The sequence below is a fragment of the Strigops habroptila genome, chromosome 5 (genome assembly GCF_004027225.2).
Source record: "Strigops habroptila isolate Jane chromosome 5, bStrHab1.2.pri, whole genome shotgun sequence".
In the NCBI taxonomy this organism is placed as follows: domain Eukaryota; kingdom Metazoa; phylum Chordata; class Aves; order Psittaciformes; family Psittacidae; genus Strigops; species Strigops habroptila.
The window spans coordinates 48,433,342-48,448,288 of NC_044281.2; the positions used below are offsets into that span (position 1 = coordinate 48,433,342).

The following is a 14,947-nucleotide window of genomic DNA, read 5'->3' on the forward strand; positions in this document are numbered from 1 at the left end:
TCAAACCCCACTAGCATTCTGTGCAGCATCTCCCTCTAGAGCTGGACCCCGGCAGCACCTCCTTCAGCCCTTTGAAGTCCCTGTGGAAATAGTCTTAACTTACTTTATTAACATCTTAACTACATACATTATATTTAAGTAACGTAGGTTCTGTTTCGCTGCACTACAGCTACGCAGCTTCAAGTGAGCCAAGCTGCCTCCCATGGCTGCAGCACAAGGACAAGCTGCAGTTTGCTCCCAGCTTTTCCACATCCTCAGGCTCATCTTTCTCACTTACAAGAAACCCTTAATGCTTCCGTAAAATGGCATTTTGTACTTCTGTTTTGTTTTGTTTTTAACTAAATAACCTCTTTGCTCTTCATTTTCTGTAAGCCCACATGTGCAGAAAAAGATGTGACCTTTTTGGTTTAAGATTGCTTTTATTTTATATGGAGAAAAACAGTAGTAAGAAAGTAACTAAATTAATATGTGCCTGAAAGGAGACAGGGCAAGTGTCATCCTGGGATCCAAAAAAATGTCCAAACATAAAGGCTGATAAATTTTTAAGACATGTCTGTATTGCAAAATGCTGAAATGTTTTGGGCAGTAAATACCTGCACTGATATGCCCTTGTGAAATAGCCAAGCTCAGAGCAACTTACATCTCATATCTGGGTGCAGCAAGGCACATTACTTGGGTGCAAAGCATTAGGGACACCTTTCCAATTTTGCCCTGGCACAGCTGGAAGCACAGCACAGGGGCTGCAGCCTCATCCCAGCTGAAAAGCAGCACCTGGTTATACAGACATGTCTTTAGGTATGTAAACATGCTGGCTCTATAAAAAAGTGGAAATCCCAGTGTCAAAAGCACAGGCAGGATACATACTGTCAAAAAACAAGTCCATGTAGGCTTTTAGTGAGATGAAGCTCTTTACTCTCTGCAAAATGTTTTCCTGGGGCTAGACTAGGTCCTGGTGTCATAACTGTCCCTGCCCAAGGCAGGCAGTGGTAGAAATAGATGATCATTAAGGTCCCTTCTAAACCAAACCATTCTATGATTCTATGACTGAATAGCCAGGGTGAAATCTTGGCCCCGATGACCTCAGTGGGACAAAGAGCTCATCTCTGATGTCGCAGGCAGCTCTGCTGACCCCGGCTGGGAATGGGAGGCTGCAGCTGAGCCTCACTTTCTCACCTTCTTGCCTGTGAGTTGTCTTCTTTCTATGCTACACCCTTCTGCGACTGCATTGCCCCCATACCCACCCTCGCTTGTCTTCTGCGGTTGGTCCGGACTCTAGGAATCAACCACTATCATACTCAGGTTGTTGCTGAAGATGATCCTCCCGTCCTTTTTGCTGCTGCACTCTGGCTGGCAGAGAGCCTCCTGCAGCTGCCGCCGCAGACCTGGGGGGGCGGTGCCCAGGAAGTTTTTTGTCCCCGTCAGGAAATCCATCATGCAGCCTCCAACCAGGTCCCCCTCGATAAAGCACTCAGTGATATCCCAGCCCGATGGGAACTCATAAACGCAGTATTCAATACCAAGTCTCTTTAAAATATTTGCAATGCCGTTGGAGGTGATGTAGTGGCCACTGTCAGTGGAAGGCAAACAGTGCCTGTACTTCTTCCATAAGGTGGCCCATCCACTACTGTCTGCCAGAACAGGAGGGAAGGTTACTTTTGCAAAGCCAAAGCAGTCAAACACCAGCTAATGCAACTACTAAATGAGTTTGAAATACTCCCTCGCTGCTGACCCAGACCTTGCCAGGAGCAGAAGAGCTTTCCCCTTACTTGAGTCCACTTACAAATATCCACGCCTGGAGATAGGTAAACCTGTGATCTCCCTCACTTCTCCTTCCAAAACTCTCCCATTTAAAGAAAACTCATGGGAGATGGTCTCAGGCATTGGATTTGCCCAGAAGGAGTACACACAGAGGTACCAGTGTACTGAGGCTGCACATGCACGCTACCTATTAAGTGCCCTTTGCTAGAATACTGTAGATGTTTTTATACATCAAACCTGAATTTTAAGTGCATATTGAAGCATAAATACTTGAAAAAGACAGTCCCAGCTAGCAAGGGAAACAGCCTACCAGCAATATGAGAGGGAGTATTAATGGCAAACATGGGGAAGAACCCTACCCCCAAAGATAGGTCCTACCAAGAGCTCAGGTTATGTTTATATAGTGATGATTTCACCATGAAGAAGGTTTGATCCTCATTCATGAATAGTTACACTTCTCTCTAGCCAGTAACTTCAAAGCAGGAGGTCTTTTTTAGGTATGGAGCTAGTTATCTATTTCATAAGCAGGGAAGCAAGACCACAAAGGGGTCCCATTAGACATTGGAGTCCAAGAGGCTAAGCCCAAGGTTACATGCTTCCTATGAAATACAGCATTTGTTTTATTTAATTACTCTAGAAGAATAAGCGCTACTGAAATCCCGAGATAACTATTTGTGGCTCTCAAACTTCATAGCTGGACAAAATATCAGCAACGAAGCAAAAAATAAAGGATGCCTCTTACCTGATAAAATTATGATCAGGAGTTTACCATGATGGTTGAGGCAGCTGTGGAAAAACTTGATAGTATTGAGAATATCCTCCACACGGTACAGCATCTAGAAGTGACAGAGTTGCACGCAGCCATTATTCTTCCTCCACAGTGCAATGGCCGTTCAAAGGCTTAAACACTTTCTCTATAGAGTTGTTTTTAGTTACCTCCCAGTTGCTTCCCAGGCTGTCCTGACTCAGCATGCACATTTAGGGATGCCCCGTAGGACTGAGCATCACCAGCTCTCCACTGGCAACAACAGCCTGGGGTCGGACCCAGGAACCCTCTACTCAGCTTCAGCCACCAGATATTGAGGAATTTGCACTAGGACAAAGCAGGGCTCATCTCAAAGGCTGCCATAGGGACTTGTAACTTGACCCATCCATAAAACCCCTGAAACACTTTCTGGTTGTGAAATCAGCTTTTATGAAATGAAAGCAAGATGTAATGAATAACAGATATTTTGCAAAATATAATTTGGCACATACAACATGAGTGTCATCAGTATCAGCGACACAGCAGCATTATTTCTAGCCCAAAACCTGACACAAATGTTCTTTCATAAAACTTTCCCTTCAGTGCCATCCAAACTACTCTGATAAGGCAAAAAAATCAAGGTCTTTTGTGGCAGCAAAGCATAACTGTTGGTCTCTCAGGACAGCCTGAGACTTCTGTTTTATTATCCACCATACACAGTTAAACCAGCACAAACCAGAGACCAAAACCACAGTGGATAGGGAATGAGGTTTGATGTTTGTAGAGCTGCTGCAGAAGTTATGGCACATGGGAGAGCTGTGCTCAGCTCTGGTCTCCCTAATTTCATGCATACAGCAGAAGTGAAGGGAGTGGTTAAAGCTAACACTTCTATATTAAAACAATACTCCATTACCTGGATCATATGGATGAAGTCGAATTTCTTCTGTGCACCTTTCTCTTTCACCTGTTGTTCATACTCTGAGGAAGTGAGCTGGTGCCAACTAAAAGAGACATTTTGAAGGTCTGGAGCTTGGTTCACCAACTCTGTTTTAAAAAGTCGTAGAAAAACATGATTTTCACAGAACAGCAGAAAAACCCATCATTCAAATTGACAGTTCTTGCTGTACCCCAGGCAGCAAGTATAACCTTACCTTTGTAAGCTGCCACATGTTGTGGGTTGGGTTCCACAATTTCGTTGTCAATAAGGACACCTGGGTGTGCAGCCTGCAGTATCCTGATCATTTTCAAATCCTGCTCACCTAGTGAATAAACATAAAATCATTGCTTCAAAAAGTGCTTAAATGTGGTGAAAGGATGCAGTATACCTGTCACCTCCCTGCTGGGAAATCCCCCAGGCAGAAGTGAGGCACTTTCTACCTTGCAGCTTGCACGGTGGCATGAGCCCAATAAGAGTCTTACCATGATATGTGACTGCTTGAGGTAACATAGTTACAGATAAGACTAAGAACAAGGAAGAGATAAGCAACAGCGCAGAATCCTGCTAATGGCATTACTCTGGGTCATGTGACAAACATGCCAAAATAATCAAAGGTCAGTATTTAGAAAAACAACTAGGAAGCATTAGTTTCCAACAAAACTGAGAAGTTTGAATGGGTGCAAGGAGGCAGTTGGCACATCTGTGTAACTTCAGCATGGCACAGGGTGGTCCATGCCTTGGGCAGTGCCACAGGGAGGTGATGGCTGTTCTGGTGTGGCACAGCTCCTGGATATGGGAAACAGCATGGCAAGAGAAAAGACCCATTGACATACAGTATCCTTGTTCTTCAGGGACCAGCCACCTGATCTCATCTCTGGGCATTGACTTATCTTGGAGTTGCAAACAGCAGCTCACTTATTTGTGTGTAGGTACCCTGCAAATTTAGCTATTGGTGCTCCTCTGTTGCTGTCTAAGCTCTGAAGGAGCAAGGAGCAGCCTGTCGGGTCCTAGGAAATTTCCAGCCACTTTTGAGGTGATGCAGGTCACTCCTGTTTTCTCCCAGAAATGCCACAATACACCAAGTGTGCAAAGAACATCTGGTTCATCTGGGACTACACAAACAAACAGCAAAGGTGACCACCTTGAGCGGACCTCTGCAAGAATCCTGTCTGTAGCTTATAGTGGGGCCTAAAAATAGGCCTGCCCTTTCAAATGCCACACACAGAGGTCTTGATATGAGATACTGCATCTTCCCTAGATGACATACAAGCTATGAGAAAAGTCTTCATCTTTGGCAGGTGTTGAAGTAAATAGAATTCAAGGAGGGAAACAGAAGCCATGCCAGCACTACAGGGACATCCAAGGAAGGATGAGTCTATTGAAATTGGAGAAAAAATAACCAAGACCCCTGAGGAATGCAGTGGCAGCAGTGCAGGGCTGGCCAAAAGCATAAGGAAAGAGGCTGCGGCTGCATCTGTTGAAGGTGGGTGCATGGACCAATATAGTTGACAGTTAGGAAGCAGCTGACTCATTTTAGGTAGTCCTAAATGTCAGTTAGTATGTGCCTGGGGTGGGGAGCACCAGCAATTAGAAGTGCTGACGTGGTCTCCTTGCAGGCTCAGGGCAGGCAGGAGGCAAAGCATCGCTACCCCATGCCCTGGAGCCACTGATGGTAGCAAATGGGCGTATCAGCAGCAAATGCATATCACAAAAGTTGCTTGGGTGGGTTTTTTACTCCATGTCTGTAGAAACTCCTTAATCCAGTCTTTGCAAGATCAGTGAGTAATGTCCTCAGCTGGGGTGTCTGCAAACATGAGCAGTAAAATACAATGCTTCAGAGCAGGAATTTCTCTGCACCAGCTTGCCCTGCCAGCAACAACTCTTCAGTACTAACCACAGTGAGAGAGAAGCAGGAGTGAAACCCCTCTGCAAAGAGCAGCTCATGCAGCACTAACTGAGAGGTTACAGCCCAGAGAGTTAAACCAGCCATGGGAAAACATGGGGTGAATGAGAAAATGTGATCTGGAGCTGACAACAGTATTTTAGGATGTAGAGTCAGTCCCTAATCCCCATTAATATTTTCATCAACAAAATTAATTCCAGGGGCTCTGTGAAATCAGAGTGCAAGCCTGGAAAGGTCAGGGATCAGATATAACCTTTTGCTCAATGCCATCCCAGCTTACTCCCTGCCTGGCCACATAAGTTCAGCTCTTGTAGCTGTGGGCAAGCCAAAGGGGGTGCAACTCTGTACCACCTCATCTGTGAGGGGCAGGAAACCCAGGACATTTTAAAGGTTTTACTTTTCTGTTAAAACACCTTCTGAAAAGGAAATAAAGAAATATTAGGAAGGTACAAAAAGTTCATTTTCCCCGTGTGTTTTCCTGGAGTCAGAATTTTGGGTTTATACTACTTAATGAAAATAGAGTGCAATTGAGAACTGAGTGATTTCTTCCTGCTTGCTTTCTCATACGCTCCAAAATATTCCCAGCTGGGGAAAACAATTCGATGCTATTTTTCTCTTACTTGGGGGGGTGGGGGGAAGTGAGAAAAATACTTTCCTTTGAAAGTATTAGCACTTAACATTCATCTGAAAATACTTTTTAAAGCAAAAGCAAACTCTGACAAATCAAACTGCCACTTATTTTCTCTACTCCTTATTTATTCCCAGTTTCCCTAGGAGCAAAGTTGGATGTTTCATCACTTTTTTTTTTTTTTAAACACGAATTCATTTAGAACAGCTTTAAAGCTATTTTCCAAAAGATGGGTTTCTCTCTGGGGGGAAATACCATTTGCAGTTAAACCTTACTTATCACTGGATATAAACAAAGTAGTAACAAAAAAACACATCTTGAAAAATCTAAAGCAGCCCCATGCTAATGGTGGTTTGCACCACTTGCAGCAGAGCATTGCCCAGCTTTAGTCTCTGGGATCCCTAAAAGTAAAGCAGAAAGAGACATTCCTTCAGATGGGATAGTCTAAGACAGGACTTAGGGTGGAACGAACCACTCAGGTGTCTCCAATTCTCTCTGACTAGATTTGAAGATGCTCTCCTACCTAACCCAGTTCTTGCTTTGAGACATACAAAGTCAGGTGAGAGTCATCAAGAGGCAGAGACTAAGCTAAAATCATCCCACTCATCTCACTTCCCAGAAAGATTTTAGAAGCAGTGTTTCAGAAGGGAGATGGGGAAGGGAGGGAGGAGACCATTTCTCTCATCCTGACTCCGCACCCTGTTTTGCCATTCTCTGCCTCGATGAGAAACACTGTTAGTAAAGCCTGATTTGCTCAGAATTTTGGCATCACTTTCTGCAACCCATAGGGACCCCTCAGCCCCCGACATCGGGAGTGCTGCTAAGCTCCTTACCTGTGCCACTTCCAACTCCCAGGACATTTATAGTTGATTTTCCATTGCCGAGACTGAAATTATAAATACACATTACTTAACCACACCACGTCACACAACTTCATGTTTCAATTCTAATATCTCAGATGCGATGTTTGCCTGGAAATTTTCATGTTTTGCCACATGAATTGGGATAGAAATTCAAGTATCGCTTTGGAAAGCAGCTATAACCAGCTGCATGGTGGGAGCCAGCCCCATGTTATCAAGCTTAAATATCAAAGTACAGTAGGCATCAGGACATAGTATTTCCCATCATTTGCCAGAGAGTTTCCTTCATGCAGTGGCTGGCACCATGCAAAAAGGCCTCAGGGAACCCCAGGGTGAGGGGTTCCCTTTGGGGCTAGCAGTGCTGTACCTGGCTGAGATGGGCACTGCTGGGAATGCAGGGACAAGGCGAGCTGAAGTGAAACCTTTGCACCTTCAAGAGACAAGTTTGGTTTTCCAATATTGGACATAAATACCCAGAGAAAGTAAAAAATCAGGATATCCAGGTGACTGGAAATCTCTTTTCAACATCAATCTTGATTTGAAATTGGGAGGGAAGCTCAGAATCTTCAATAATTTTTATCTTAGAAATACTACTTTTGAAAAGACCAAAAAAAACCCAATCATGTGGTGCATAGCAGAATATTTAATAACAGCCTGGCTTGAGGATGAATAGCCCAGACCAGAGGCGCCTCACTGCTCTGACGTGCTTTATGGCCTTGTTCTGCTCTCAGGCATGGGCTGTGCAACAGGATTGAGTTTCCCATACACAATCTCAGGAGACGCCACAGCAATGATTTAACAAGAGGGGAACAAGTAGTAAATCCTGGAGGGTGTGAGCTAGTCAAGAGCTTAGCTCTAACAAAGGCCAAGACCCTTTGACAGACCCATAACCAGCATCATAGGAAGCTGCAATGTTTTGCATCATATAAAATTCACATAAATAATTAAATTAAATTTCCCAACACAAATTATTTCCCAATACAAATTATTTTTTATTATTATTTTAATGCTTACTTTTTATATATATCTGATACAGAGAATAAAAATCTGACTGCCTAATTTTTTTCTCAATGGAGAATAGAGTTTCTGTAACAGCCAAAAATTACCCAACTTGAAAGGGCTTTCTTGTGGTTTGTATCTAGGCTGTTCTAAAACTATCTGCAGATATCCAGTCTTAATATATTACATCAATACTTCACAAAACTGATTATCATTTGGTACTTAAGCATGCAAATCGACTTAGGATAGAAATAAGGAGGTCTTAGGGGATTGAGAAAAGCAAGAATTAGTCACTAGAAGGGAATTAGAGATGTGTTTCTGTTTGGGCTGATGTGTGATGAAGCCCCAAATGCAGGGAGAGAACAGAAGAGACCTTTCTTTTGAAAGAAACAAATAAAAACCCAAAAATCTTTAATCCTTGGAAAATCAGCTAATGAAAAAGATGGACATGAAAACTAGGTCTTGATTCTTTCCTTAAGATAAGCTGAGAGGCAATGCAGTGTATTAGTTGCAATAGCATGTATTCTGGAGTCATTAAACAGAATATCCTTGTTCTGGTTTCAGCTGGGATAGAGTTAATTTTCTTCCTAGCAGCTGGTGTAGTGCTGTATTTTGGATTTAGTCTGACAACAATGCTGGTAACACACCGATATTTCAGTTGCTAAGTAGTGCTTATCTTTATCAAGGACTTTTCTGTTTCTCATGCTCTGCCAGTAAGGAGGGGCACGAGAAGCCAGGAGGAAGCAGAGACAGGACACCTGACCCAAACTAGCCAAAGGGGTATTCCATACCACGGCACATCATGCCCAGTATGTAAACTGGGGGGAGTTTGCCTGGAGGGACTGATAGTTGCTTGGGTTGGGCAGGGTATCGGTCAGTGGGTGATGAGCAATTTTATTGTACATCACTTGGGTTTTGGGGGAGTTTTATTTCTCTTTTTGTTGTCTCCCTTTTCATTACATTATTATTTTTGTTGTTATTACAATTATTAATATTAATGTTGTTGCTGTTGTTGTTATCATCATAATATTTTACTTAATTTCAATTATTAATTTGTTCTTATCTCAGCCCACAGGTTTTACCTTTTTCTGATTCTCATCCCCATCCCACTGGGACAGGGAGGTGGGTGAGCAAGCAGCTGCATAGTACTTAGTTCCTGGCTGGGCTTAAACCATGACAATCCTAAAGACCACAATTAAGGGACTTAAAAATGAATAGCATTAAAAGTTCATTCTTGCCCCAGGAAGTCCTTAAACATGTTTTCCGATCCTTGAATGCAGGTTGCCCTTCCAGGATAACATATGCCTTTCCCACCTTAGTGGAAGTGCTTCTTACCCAGACATGATGTTGGGCAATTCTTTCTTGTTGAACTCATCCATGCACTGGTGCTCTGTTGAATGATCCAAAAATGACTTGAAGGCCTCTACATACTCCTCAGCTGTGAGACTTCTCATGGAAGGGATCACATATAGCTCTTGAGAAACAAATACAAATTGTGTGTTAGTGCTTTCAAGGCAAGCGAAGGAAAGTAAGTTCCACTTACCTTGTGGAAGAAACCCAACACAACAGAAGCCAGAGATTTGGGAATATGGTACAGAGAACACATGGGCCAGGAGCCATTCATGCAGGTGGGCTAATGTGAACACTTTCCAACCTGTTCACACTCAGGTTTTGAAAATTATTCTTAGATACCCTTTGCCATTGGCATATTTGTTAAGTGCCTTATTACTACAGGTCAGCCTGAGGAAAATGTCTCCAAAATGCTTAGCCAGATATGGGGTACTTGGTTTGCAGAAAGGGAGGTAACTGGAGAGTTTTTCTGAAAGAGTCAAGGCAAGAAGGTGAAGGGAATTGCAGAGTAGGTCCAAACCCAGAGGGGCCGTTGCTCACACATATGCTGGATGGTGTAACTGAAATCACCAGCTCTTGGCACACTTGCTATTAGGGATGAGGCAACACAAAACCTGCCACCTGCAGCTGAAGCAAATATAGTCAACACCGAACGCCTCATTTCTGAATCTTGCTAGCATGTGACTGCAATGCACTGCCACAGAGGTGAATTTCCGATTAGGAACTGCAGGTCATGGCCAGGAAGGACACTGGCAGCAAAAGCATTTCATATGAATGGGCTTGTGCTTAAATGTGCGTGGTTGAGACCAAGATTTCTAGCTCTGACCAGCCGGGGCTACTCAAGGGGTTCCAAGCAATTACTGCAAAAACTCACTTTACCACTGTCTCATCCTGAGGACAGCCCTGCTCTGACCAACTGCTTGGGTCTGAGGAGCAACAGTAAGACAGGCTCATGAGAAGATGCCATGCAGCTGAGTACTAGCTCTGGGGTCTACCTCAGAGGGCTGCAGTAGGAGGGCAGTCGTAGTGCCAACCTCAATATGTGAGATCAGCACAGGAAAGGTAGCATTCAACAGGAAAAAAATCAGCTTTTCCTCCTAAACGAAATGAGGATGAAGGACAGGACTCAGCAGAACATCTTCATCCTCATTTTTGCCTTTTGAGGGACCGCTTTTTTATCATCAGCTTTTAGTTGCCACAAGTAAGAAAACTGTCTATCTCTCATACAGAACTGTGCTGTTTCCAAAATCACATGTCATTGGCAGCTGTGTTTCTGGTAGGTATGTATGGGGACCCTACATGTATCCATCCCTATCGGAGGTAAATATACCAACATCTATCCTCAACACTTTGAAATATACCCTGAAACCTGAAATCACCTGAATTACAGTCAGTTTAGCATCCTGGGGTTTTGTTGTTTTGTTTTGCTTTGCTTTGTTTTGTTTTATTTTGTTTTGTTTTTTAAACAATCTCTAACTCCAGAAGAATTCAAACATGTTTCCAGTGATAGCAAGCTGAGTGGGCATTTTACTTTAATCTCTTTTTTTTTTTTCTCCCAAATACCTGAGTTATCGTGTGGAGCTGTCAGAATCTCTGCTTCAAAGTTCATGCTGGGGAACCTATTCCTGTAAGGAAAGTATAGCACTTCAGTTATTTGAAGAACCTGCATGCTTTTTTGAAGCTGCATTGAAAATGCAGAACAAAGAGAAGATGCTCCAGGACAAATTTTCCTTGTCTGATAATCAATACTATTTGTTCTCTTTGACAAGACTAAAGAAAGTCAAAACTTCTCAGTTAGCTGATCACCCATAAGCATCAGCAACAGACTGGCCACCTGCACCAGTACTTGTCTGAGATGTGCTGCGGAAGCTTTTCCTACCTCTGAAGAATCATTAACCAGTCAATACAGAGGGTATTACATACACACTCTGTGAAGCCTTTAATCATGAATGGAGTAAAAGAAATAGCAGTGAATTAGGAAAAGGTTCTAGTGAGCTTCAGCATCTGAAGTGCTAAAAGATCTGCTTAGCCCAAAGTTTCATGGATCTTTTTGCTATTTTTTTTTTTTTTTTTTAGCTTCAGATTTTCCTGTCTGCAAATATTACATTTAGTAACTTGTAGCAGGTACAGGACTCAAGGGGCAAAAGGTCATTTGACAATAAATGTTTTCATTCAGTTGCATGTTTTCATTCTTAATTTAGGGGGTTTCTGTGAAGATTCCCAGCAATGAAGTCACATCTTCCTTTTCCTTTGACAATGTGCTTCATCTACAAAACAGGGATGAGGTGCCACTAGCAAAAGGACGGGATGAAATTAAATTGGAGCAAGGACCCCAATTCTGAAAAGAAAGTGGTGGGGTGAGGTTATCTATGCAAGGAGAATAGTCATCTTTTGGGTAACCACATTTCAAAATCGAGATGCACAGCAAGACTTAGGGGTGATATACCTGCATAACCTGGGTTTAGACACGTTTCTGCTCCCAAAGCTTTGCTGTTAGAAAATTCTTCACAATAAGCGGTCTGCAACAGCAGTAAGCATCCCCTGAGTCCCCTCTGCTGGGGAAAAAACTCCGGCATGAATAAGAAATGAGCCAAGAGGCAGAAAAGAAAGACGGGAGTCTTGTAGTGGGGCGCTGAGATACAAATATGTAATGACCGTGCTAGCAGGTAGCAAGGAAGTGGTCACATGTGCAAATAATACACTGCTTTGGTTGATGAAAGAAAGAAAAGACCAAGATGTCCCAGAAGTCTTGGAGATGCCGGGGTGCTGCTGGAGTCCTGCAAGACCAGTTGGTTTCATCTGAGTTCACTGCCAAAGCTGCACACTTGGCTCTCACAAGGTACATCAAAGGTCTTGTTTCCACCACCTTGACCTCACCTCTCCCCAGAAAAGACCTCACAGAAGTTCAGCAGTTGAAAGGCTGAACTCAGCCCACCTCCAGGAGCTCCAGCTTGGCTGCAGGCCAGTCTCCCCAGTCTCCACTCAACCCTCTGGCCTCTTCTATCTCTGCCTGTCAAAACAGAAGACTATTCTGTACTCTCAGCTGGCTGAACCAAGCAAGATGGTTTTCAGAATAAATCTACTAAAATGCTGAAGGGCAGTGTACCTTCCCCTACGCAGAGAGGAACTACTCTTGGCATCCTGGAACACAAACTCCATTTCTGACTGGTCAAATGTTTCCAGCCATCCCAGGAGACCTGCCAGGTGACCTGGACAGACTGCAGCACAAGTATTCACCAGGATGGATGATGCCAAGATAACTCTTCCACCAAGACTTTTGCCATTTCTCCTCAGACGAGGTTTCTAAGATTGATTAACGCTTGTTGCTGGGAAGGTGAAACAGGCTTAATTATTGCTAGGAACAAATGGACTTCCTCTAAAATCTGGCTTACAATCTAGCTGCCCATCCCAGGACCCCGATACCCAACAGCAGGACTTAAGCAGTGGCTGCCAGGGCGAGGGATGCTTGTGGGAAAATGGTCCTGCCACGGCTCCTTGCGACGTCAGAGCACACCATCAGCAAGGTTAAACCTCTTTCCCTCCAAGAACTGAGCAGGTTGCACTATGGAGTGTAGGTGCAAGGCAATGAGGAAATTCACAGTATCCTTTTAAAAGATGCAGCACCTTTAAGTTGAAAAAGTAATTAAATTCAAGATGTTTCTAGCAACACAAATTGCAAGAACATCTTCATAACTCACCATTACACCTAAACTTAGGCTGCTAAGGGACTAAAGGTCTCCTCAAAAAGGCTGGTTTAGACTCCATCCCTTCTAGGACATGGGCACACCTGCTGTTACTCCGATCTTGCACTCATCCTTTTGCGACACAGGGACAGCAGGGGCTGGCTCTGCCACCCAGCCGGACGGGGGGAAACTTGCACCCTCACTCCCTTCCAAAATCCACGTACCTCTTCATCTCCGGGACCGGGTCCATGGTGGGGTGCGTGCAGTGCTGGGACACGGTGGCTGGGCAGAGAGCTGGGGTTAGCCAGGTACCTGGTCCCTATGTTAGCATGTCCACCTGCTGCTCCGCTCCGTGCCGGCCATTCAACCCACCACGACGGAGGTGGTGACCCTGGCGTGCATCCGCAGCTCTGCCGGCACCTGTTGGGACAGGCAGCGTCACTGGAGCGGGAAGGGGAAACCTGAGCTCTGTGAGGAAGGAGCAAGGGGCCGGGGCGGGCAGTGCACAAGGCCTGACGTCTGCGGGGCTGTCCTCACGCACAGGAGCTGCGCTGTTTTCAAGGGGAGGGAAAAAAAAGGACAGATTGAGACTTCTAAATCTGAGTGGAAGTGGCTGAGGGGTTCAGCCAGCACTGGGAGACCTGGGGGCCTGATGGATGGACATGTTGGGGATACGCTGGGAGATCCCTGCTCTCTCCAGACAGGAGAGGTTCACTGGCTGCCCAGACACCTGAGCAAGTGATCTTTCCAGCTGTGATTCAGGGGAATATGGGGCATAATGGCAGTGCCAGTGGGCACTGCAGCCCTGCAGGCAGCCTGGCACTCCCCCTGTCCCTGCCCTATGAGGGGGATGGGAGAGATGGGGAGCCAGGGTGAGGGGCAGCAAGCCCAGCCTGCTCCCACTCTTCTTGCTGAACTACAGGGATTAAAAAGCAAGGAAACATTTTTTGGGAGAGCTGCCTGAGCCAGATGTGGATGGATGTCACCCAGGGTGGGATGGCACAACGGGAGATTCAGTGGTCACTATTACAAATACAGAAAACCCTGGGTGTTCCCTGCCTTTAGCCTTTTCTCCTACCAGCACCCAGAGGGCTGATGCCTCTTTTGACTAAAATCTAATAACACAACTGTAAAAAAGAAGGATTTAGAGACTTTATATTTTCAAGTGAGGTCCAGTGGTGGGAAGCTCAGCATTAGGATCGTCTCCACTCCCATTCCCTGAAGGCAGCAGGCAGAACAGATTTAGCAGACAACAAATAAACCCTCCTCCCTTGCTGAGATCCCTCCCCTAAAATACCACCTGCCTCGTATGGCTCACGGAGGCTAGGGATCATTTTCTCAGGTAGGGATGCTTCACCACAAAGTCACCTGTCTTGGCTCATACTAGACTTGGCTTCCAAATGGATTTAAGTTATCTACACCCTGAGGCAAGTCCATAGCAGCAAGTTAAGCTAGAAATGGCCACATCATTGCTTCTAACTAAAATATTCAAATCAAAGGTGAGGAAAGACCCAAACGTATTTGCTAAATGCAGGTTTAGCTCCTGGTCCCGTTTGACCACCCAGGCAGTGATTTTACATCTGCTGTTTCACTCCCTAAATCTTTCCGCCAGAGATGCCAGACACCAACCGTGCAGTGGTGGATGGCACCTGGCATTCCTCAGCTGAGCCTCACATGCTGCAGCCACAGCTGCCTCGTGTACCCCAGCCACCTCCACCTTGTCCTAGCTCAGCCACACTGCCCACCCAGGCCCAGGCACCCTTCCCCCCCTCAATGCCATCACCAGGGATGAGTACCCAGCAGGTTCCAGCAGGAAGCCATACCTCCCTGAAGCAACAGGAGCTGTAGAGAACCCTCCAGCATCCAGAGCTTGGAAACCTCGTTGTACATCCACTGGGGGCTGATACGCCTCCCTGGTCCCCCTGTGTCTGCCCCCCCTGCGACTCCAACAGCCCACTTAGGCGCATGCCACAACTGAGCCGGCATTAGCCTACAACAACAGCCTTTGTTTCCCTGTTGCTGGAAACAACAGGACATTGTGGGCAGCTGCCTGAGCTGGCAGGAATTGGTGGCAGGGTGGCTTT

The 14,947-nt window shown here is 45.1% G+C and overlaps 1 protein-coding gene across 2 annotated transcripts; it reads right to left on the reverse strand.

Annotated features, from left to right (window-relative positions):
* Positions 1–399: 399 nt before the first annotated feature.
* Positions 400–13,202, reverse strand: LOC115608331 (carnosine N-methyltransferase 2). Of its 2 annotated transcripts, XM_030487041.1 has the most exons (8): positions 13,088–13,202; positions 10,744–10,805; positions 9,166–9,304; positions 6,805–6,857; positions 3,655–3,762; positions 3,417–3,547; positions 2,501–2,594; positions 478–1,628 (listed from the first exon to the last, which is right to left on the reverse strand). In XM_030487041.1, the coding sequence occupies exons 1-8, from the start codon at positions 13,111–13,113 to the stop codon at positions 1,273–1,275; spliced, it is 969 nt and encodes a 322-aa protein (XP_030342901.1). In that variant the 5' UTR covers positions 13,114–13,202; the 3' UTR covers positions 478–1,272. The 2 variants fall into 2 exon arrangements, with proteins under 2 accessions (XP_030342902.1, XP_030342901.1); XM_030487042.1 differs by lacking the exon at positions 10,744–10,805 and having other exon boundaries at positions 400–1,628; positions 13,088–13,155.
* Positions 13,203–14,947: the final 1,745 nt, after the last annotated feature.